Genomic DNA, 8,775 nt, shown 5'->3' on the forward strand with positions numbered 1-8,775 from the left:
AAAGTATGTTATACAATACAAAATAAGGCTTGTAAATTGGATCGGATAGGATCGGATTCGGATCGGGATTCCATGATCCTATAAGATCCCACTACCAGGATCGAAAGATCCTACCTATAAGGAGATTTTTACACGATTCGGATCGATTGTACTTAAATGGATCGTAAGATCGTAGGATCGTAAGATCCAGATCGGGATTCTGATAACCATGAGTGCACATTGTTACTATTAAAAGATTCTTCACATAAGTCATGTTCGGAGGATTCAAGAACTGTCACCAAAGTGTGTGTGATGTATTTGAAATTATGAATTTAAAATTTTAATTAAGGTGCGTGGAAGAAGTGTTGGACACGTTTTTAGGAGTATCCTTGAGAGTGTTGGTGTCCAATACAACAAGCCTCCTCCATAGATGTGTTTGTGCTTCTTAGCCAACACGTGCCCAACATGACACAACACCCTTTTAAAAATGTCCATGCTTTTTAGGGTTTTTTTATTTTTAAATTGCCATGTTTTTAAGGTATAGGCCAATTGGAAGTATGCAGTAGTACAATCAAGTTTTTAGCCTTAGTAAAATAGTGAAATCTTATTTTATAATTTTTTATTGATATTTGTTATGTTATTAGGCCTTTCTGTATGTTTTTTATTTGGTGAAGATGAGTTTTGAAGTAAAGGCTTAGTTTCCAAAATAGGAAGCCTTATTAGGTTTGAAGTCCTTCGAAACCTATGTAAAGTCATGTAATGTTTCTAATACAATAGTGAAAATGTCTTAGTTTGAGAAACTCTCTTGTGCTGTGATGCAATCTTCTTCTTCTTCTTTCAGCTTTCGGAACCTTTAAGCATTAATTTGCAAAACCAGTCTAAAGCCTTTTTCTCAACCCTAGGAATCCTACTGCACAACTCCAATTCCTTGCCTACCATGATTACATCCTTGAGTTCAAAATAATTTATAACAGCCTTAGTTATATTGGCAGCCCCATAATTTCTTCTATTCTCTGTTTAACTACAGCTCCATGCCAAAAATCATGAAGCTGAAAATCCATAACACGGTGCTTCCATCCAAAATATAACCAAAGTAAGAGATCAGATCAGACTGACACAGGACGAGCGGAAAGAATACTCCTATAAATTCTAACAGATGCGGGGCACCAGAAACGAAATCTTCTTTTAGGGTTGCAATTAAAAGTTCTGTAGCTAGAAGGTTGGTAAAATTTATGGTGTTGGTTAGAGTTACAAAGGGCTAGTGTCAGTAGTAGAAGTAATAACTTGTAATACTAGTAGTAATAACAACTACTACTCGTGAAGCTCTGGCATTGGTCTCCTTTATTTAAGAAAAGACTAATTAAGGAATTGGTGGAAAACCCTTGAAGTAACCATGGTGCACTTGCGGGAAACTCCTTGCTGAGGGCCTATGCACCTTTGGGGATTAGTCTGGCTTTGATCCGGACACCCCGGTGCCAATCAAAAATAAATAAAAAATTTGGCCTACAATGCTACCTATATCAGTCAAAATCTTATCATATGTTTTTTTCAAGTACTCTGAATTTAGTATTTATGCTTTTCATTGATCAACATGCAGAGGAACAATTCAAGGGGACATTTTAATTGTAAATTCTGCCAGTATGCGCGTGCAGAACATGGTTAGAAAAGCACACCTTGGCCTTGTAACTGCGTTGATGTTCTCCCAAGATTCAAGGTTTTAATACTGCTAGTCCATTTTATATCCCTTCATTAATCAATGCTTGTGCTGTAGTGTGGCTGTGCTATCTATGAAATGTTGCTAATAGGGAAGCATGTGCCTTTTAAATAGGGCTTTGGTCTCTGCGTCCATGGATTCAAGTGCAAGGGTAACTCTAATCAAGGACAAGAAGAAAAGTGGTATGTTCCTCCTCCAATTTCCTGATACTGGAGAAATAAACTGTGTGAATATTATCCCCAATCAACTTGGAAATGATTAGCCTGGTTTACAGTTTAGAAAGCCAACCACAGCCCAAAATTGGATCTAAGCTAAGATTTGAGATCCATCAGCTGTGTATTTAATAGAACCAACTAGATATGAAGGGATGGCAAAATTACCCGAACCGATTATATTTGGTCCAATCCGATTTTAATAAAAAAAATTTGGGAAAGCATTGATAAGGTATGATAAAGTATATGGCTAGGTAGCTCAAAACTGTCATGGTTAGGGTAAAGTATGAAATTGTATCATTAAAATAATTGAGTTTAAAGGCAAGAATTCACTCTCAAAACCGAAAAAACCCAACCCATTGACTGATCATGGAAGGTTGGGGTGGTAAATTGGGTGGGCTTTTGGGATGAGTCAAAACGGGTACTGATTAGAACGAAGCAACCCCAAACCCACCCAATTAATGAGGGAGTTCTGTTTGGGTTGAGTCAAGACTGGTCGGGTTGGATATGGGTAACCAATTTGACGAGTCTACTCTTTTTTTGTAAGGTGGCAGATGGTCTACTCTTTTTGGATATGGTTCCCCATTCCCTCTTCCTTTTCAAGTGACTTCTGGTCATATTTATTATATGTATACAGTTCCATATAGCATATGTACTACACAGGTAAACACAAAAAGTTAAAATGGACCCAATTTTGACCCAGTGTATATATGTATCTTTATTTATGTATATGAAGAAAATAGCTCTCTTTCTCAATGATTGGAATTCTTATCCAAGTACCAAAAGGGAGGAAAAGAAAAAGAAAAGAAAAGGGAAAAGTATCTAATGAAAACAAACATAAGGACAGAGAGATTGAAAAACAGTTGAAATTTTTTCACATATAAAGAGAGAAAATTAAGACAAAACAAACAGAGAGAGAAAAGATGAAGGATGAGACAATAGTGTCAGATGATCTAGGATATTAACTAAATCAAAAATATTCTTGGAAGTTGGGAACCTAACAACCATTGCTACTGCATTTATTATAAAAGGAATTAAAATTATCATGATCAAGATGGTTTGAATAGTGTGTGTAGGATTATTATGATGGCAGTGAAGGGCAACATGATTAAATGTTTTGAGGTTGCTTAGGTTATTGAGTGTGCATTTCCATCTTCCATCTATTTGCAGATGATACCATAATTTTCTTTTGGTGTGTGCTTAGAGCCGGTGTATGGATTGCTTGTGAATGTGGGTAAAAAAAGTAGGGTTGTCCTTGTGGAGAGGTGCAAGATATCCATGTTTAGCTTTCAAATATGGGATTTAGAGAAGCATTCCTTCCTTCACATTTAGGCCTTTTGCTTTGGTTTTCTTACAATGCCACCACCACAATTGTAGGACAATGGATTGAATGTTTTGAAAGGAGATCGACAGAGTGGAAGACACAATACCTCTTGGGAGGAGAGCTTACCCTTGTTAAAAGTACCTCATCAAGCCTCTTACCTACTTTTTGTCTATATATATATAATATATCATCCTTCTTATGGGATTTGAAAAACCCTAAAGATAAGGTCTTGAGGAGTAGTTCAAGTATATCATCTTGTGAATTAGGAGATGGCTTGCATAGCGAGGGAAAAAGTTGGTTAGTGTATTTGACATTTTCGAAACTTTAATGATAAGGCACTATTTGGGAAGTGAATTTAGAGACATGCTTATGAAGTGGGGAGCTTTTGGAGGCCCATGGTGGAGTGTAAATTTGGCTCTTTGGTATCGAGTGGACATCTAAATATGTCCCACAAGGAATGCTACTGAACATATCGGTAGCCCAAAAACAAAAAGAACCAAATATGTGCTTACCACATTGGCACAGGGACCCTAAATGGTAAAGAAGTAGTCAGAAAACTTGTTATCACAGAATAATACTACTGAACACACTGGTAGCCCCGAAACATGTAAAAGTCATAAAGTTTGCGTACCACATCAGCAAACTAGTGGTCAACACAAGGAAGAGGGAAAAACAACCTGATAATGAAATTAAATAAATAAAAAAAATAAATTGGTGGAGTGATGCAACGAAGAATCATGCAGCTAAGATAGTCGCAACTCTTCTACAAATCTGTTGAATCAAAAGATTATCAAAGTTGTTTTGCCCTAAGGCTTACAAGCTTATTTATAATAGAACTAACCCTAATTTAACTTAGGAAACAAAACAGAAAAGGATAAAGCTTGTTAATTATGCCTAAATCTAATAAAATAAGAAATTTGCCAAAAATGGAAAGATACGAGTTAAGCTCAAATATTGAAAATATAATGAAAACTAAGAATGCAAGAAAAAACCTAGCCTCAAATGGATTTGCTAAGACCAAGTAATTAAAGAAACAAATCTTTCCTAAAATGGCAAAATCGAGCAATTGAAGGCCTAAACAGTGGAATTTGGCCAAAATCTATTGTACGCCATGGCAAAGCGATGGGTACTGATCGTGATGCCATTTTCCTTGTTCGGACTGACTCTCAAGCTATTCTGAGCATGTGCCATTTTGCGTCTACTAGTACTTTCGTCCTTTGCCCTGCATATCTATGAGTTCCAAGACCTCTATGGCCAAGCATTCTGCATCATCCTCCCTAGGTTGGAAAGAATTCGCCACATTATCATCATTAAGGAACTCTATGGCCAAACAGTGTCTGTCATAAAGGAACACTTGTTCTTTGCCGCAAAGAATTTTTCTGCCCTCAAAACTGTAAGGACCTCTCGAATGTGCTGGAGATGTACTTCCACATTAGGACTATAAATCAAAATGTCATCAAAATATACTACCACAAACTTACCAATGAAGGGTCGGAAAATCTGATTCATGGCTCGCATGAATGTACTAGGGCCATTAGAGAGCCCAAACGGCATAACCAACCACTCACATAACCCCTCACGAGTCTTGAAAGCAATTTTCCATTCATCTCCAAGTTGAAGTCGAGTCTGATGATAGCCACTCTTCAGATCTAATTTGGTAAATACAATGGCGCCACTCAATTGATCCAGTAAGTCATCTAGCTGAGGAATGGGGAATCTGTAGCAAACTGTGATTTTGTTGATTACGCCACTGTCCACACACATCCGCCATGATCCGTCCTTCTTGGGAGTGAGCAGAGCAAGCACAACACATGGACTAATGCTCTCCCGAACATGACCTTTTGATAGTAGCACCTCCACCTGTCGTCTCAATTCTTCATGTTCTTTAGGACTCATTCGATAGTGGGGCCTGTTTGGTAGATTAGACCTAGGAACTAGATCTATCTGGTGCTTAATGTCCCATAGCGGTGGTAAATCATCTGGAAGCTCTTCTGGAAACAGATCATTGAATTCCTCCATTAAAGGTTGTACTTGCTGTGAAACTGTATTACTGGTAGAGCATTCTCTTCCCAATAACACATACACAACTGCTGATTCTTGCGCTGCCCCTAGGAACTCCTTCCTTATCAGCAAGTTATTTTCATCCCCTGAGGAAGGCTTGGCTGCCACTACCCTGCTAGGTAAAACTACAATTTTTGTTTTGTCGAACAAAAAGTTGCTAGTGTTCGTCTTTCCATCATGCTGAGCATCCCTATCATATTGCCCGGGCCTCCCTCCCCAACAAAAGGTGACAAGCATCCATGGTAATCACATCACATCATGCTTTATCCTTATATTTTGTCCCAATTGAAAAAGAGACTAAGCAATGTTTAGACAATGTTAAGAACGGTTGTGAGGTAAGAACTTCAGAACGTCGCACGCATGTGCTTCAACAACTTTTCCCATGCAGTGATCTTCTGCTTTCCCTGATGCAACCAGGTCTGTTTCTGTTGTTGCCACCACGCAGCAGCACGTCCCCTGAATTTGGTTGCCACCAAAGGAACCCTTTTGTCAAGGGGAACCTCCTTGAACTCCAAGATTTCCTCTACTGCAGCCACCCAATCTAGAAATTCTTCAGGTTGTAAACAACCCTTGAATTCCAGATTATCAGGTTTGAAACCCAATTCCCACCGATTGGATGTATTATTTGCCATCGGTGGTCTGTATGCACCAAACAGGTTCTCGTCTTCATACTCAATATCAAACCCTTCATCCTCCTCCACATGTTGTGGATTTGGACAACGGTTTCGAGGCACACCATTACCAACCGTCATGGCAGCGAGCTGCTCTCTCAGCGCTTCAACTTGCCCAATGAAACGTTGTGTTATCCGGGCCTCTAGTTGTGCTTTTTGATCAGGAACCGAGCCTAAACTCTGATACCAACTGACACAGCGTAGAAACGTGACAGCAGCAGAATAGCGCAGCTAAGACAGTCGCAACTCTTCTACAAATCTGTTGAACCAAAAGATTACCAGAAATATAGGAAAAGAAGAGAATTCACTCTCAAATTGTTTGTAATATATCAAAGGTGTTTTTCCCCAAGGCTTACATGTTTATTTATTATAGAACTAACCCTGATTCAACTTAGAAAATAAACCAGAAAAGGTAAAGCTTGCTAATTACGCCTAAATCTAATAAAATACAAAATTTGTAAAAAAGGGAAAGATTTGAGTCAAGCTCAAATCTTGAAAATATAATGAAAACTAAAATTGCTGGAAAAAAACTAGCCTCAAATGGATTTGTTAAGACTAAGTAATTAAGGAAACAAATCTTTCCTAAAACGGCAAAATCGAGCAATTGAAGGCCTAAATAGTGGAATATTGGCGTACATCCACACACACACAAAGCCCGATGGATTACATCTTTCATTCACTCAACTTAATACTCTTGTTTACATGATATACCATATATATAGAGTGGGAGATATAATTAAATCCTTCAGTTGAGGAATTAAAATAAATCAAAGATACAAAATAATCATAATATGCACAAATCATGGGATCTCCATATATTTTGATATCTTCCGTATCTTCCAACAACATGTGCTTGATGTTGTGTGTTTGGTGAGATAAAACCCAACACATCTATGAAGATGTACTGATAGCATTTAGATAGCCTTTTCAACTAACCTTATTTCGGCTATTCTTGTTTGGTTGAAGAAGTTTTGTAGCACTTCTTTTTTGTTGGTGGATTTTATCAGAGTTATATTTTGGTGAAGTTTTTGTAACCTTATTTTTCTTTTTGTTTGACTCTGGGCTCTGAGCAGTGACACTGTGACACCTCCTTGACTCCTTTTAAAAAAAAATTACAGTTTTAAAATAAGTGTTAGACATGGCCCTAAAAACAAGAAAATAGTGGAGAAATTACAAGATAAACACGGCCATATGGTTTTCAGGACTTATTTGATAATTTTTCGTTATATAACTGACAATTTTATTGTTTATATCCTCAACAATACCTTGCTAAAGATTTATAAATTGTCAGCTCTTTCTTTTTGGTTGCAATATCTTTTGATAAAATCTAATGTTCTATTCCAAGTTTTCTACTTAGCTCATGAAAATATAATGATAAAAATCAATTTGTTTTTGGTTTTGCAGGATTGAGCTTGTGGGTCATTATATTAATCATTTTGCTTGCGATATCTGTATATTATATGAAGACTGAAGGTATTCTTCCTTAGATACATCTGTTTTACCCTATATATATATGAAAAATTACCTTTGCCATGGTGAACAAGTTGACTTTACCAAGGAGAGGTCGGACCTATGACTATTATTATTCTAATATGAATCGACAGACTTGGAAGCCTGGTTTCTTAGGCAAAGCATTGAGGATTGCCTTGTTAGGTCAAAAATGTTTAGATCCCTAAAAACATCATTTAACTTAATGATATGACATGGTACGTTTCAATTTTTGATTTGTTACAAATTTAATCGTATATGGTTCAACTCTACATTGTAAGTGAATTTTAAATTTTAATTTGTCAATTTCTAACAATTCTACTTATAATGAATATTGTGGCTAGCGGTGAAACCATCATTGTAGCGTGCAATTTTTTTTATTTTTTATTTTTGGTATTTTGTAGACTCGGGTCTCTCAATTGAAGGTTGCTTATGATCTTGATTACACAATTTCTTAAAAAATTGCTGACTTTGTATGTTATATTGTCTTTTAATACAATAACAAAAAAATTATTGAATAGTTGTAATTATAAAGTTGGGCATCATCATGTGTATTTGGTCCAAGGCAAGTTGCTAGTTTCTCCATTGAACCATTGCTTGGCTGCTTCAGGTGGTGTCACTTATATGCATAATAACCTATTGACTGAGATAAAAATATTTTATGTACATTACGTAGTCGAGTAGATGTGTATATTTTTCATTTTTTCTTTGTTATGCGATAAAAAGTGTTGAATATTTGACCACATCAAATTTAGTCCTTACTTTTGATTACATGACTCCCCTCTATATCACTATCTTCTATGTACTTTCATATTTTATCTCGTGGGCCTCATCTCGAGTCTATAAAGATGATTCAAACTATTCATTTTGCAAGCCTAGCAGTAAAAATGAGTTGTGCAAAAAAAAATAAAAATAAAAATAAAATTCAGACATCATTGGATACATGAGCAAATTATATTTTATTTTTTAAAATGAATGGTAATTATAAGTTTAAACTTAAAACTATATATTTTATAAAATAAAGTACAATTTGTACATTTATTTATTGATATTTAACAAAATTGATTTTTTACACAGATGGTTTTTATTATAAAATTTACAAAATGAATGGGTCATATTATCATTATGGGCCTAGAGTGGGACTTTTAAAATAAAATATGGAAAAATATAAGGGATAGTGATATAGAGGAGCAATTGCTGATAAGTAATGAGTAGAAGGTACGCCATATCAATTTAACTATGTAGTAGTGTATCTCTGAAGATAAAATAAGGAGATATAACAGTTGAATGTAGGTTTGTAAAAAAAAATTTAAACTAATGATAAAT

General features: G+C 36.0%; 1 protein-coding gene across 2 annotated transcripts in view; it reads left to right on the forward strand.

Moving 5' to 3' along the window:
* Window positions 1–7,801, forward strand: part of LOC114295455 (SEC12-like protein 2) — a 28,134-nt gene extending 20,333 nt beyond the window's left edge. The window contains exons 8-10 of one of the 2 annotated variants that reach the window (XM_028239684.2): window positions 1,577–1,693; window positions 1,808–1,875; window positions 7,366–7,801. In XM_028239684.2, the coding sequence (XP_028095485.2) occupies window positions 1,577–1,693; window positions 1,808–1,875; window positions 7,366–7,448 (268 nt within the window). In that variant the 3' untranslated portion in view covers window positions 7,449–7,801. The remainder of the gene's footprint in view (window positions 1–1,576; window positions 1,694–1,807; window positions 1,876–7,365) is intronic. The other variant, XM_082894050.1, reaches the window with a different exon arrangement.
* The last annotated feature ends 974 nt before the right edge of the window (window positions 7,802–8,775 follow it).

This window comes from Camellia sinensis, chromosome 11 (assembly GCF_055761805.1).
Source record: "Camellia sinensis isolate YWXY chromosome 11, ASM5576180v1, whole genome shotgun sequence".
Lineage (NCBI taxonomy): Eukaryota > Viridiplantae > Streptophyta > Magnoliopsida > Ericales > Theaceae > Camellia > Camellia sinensis.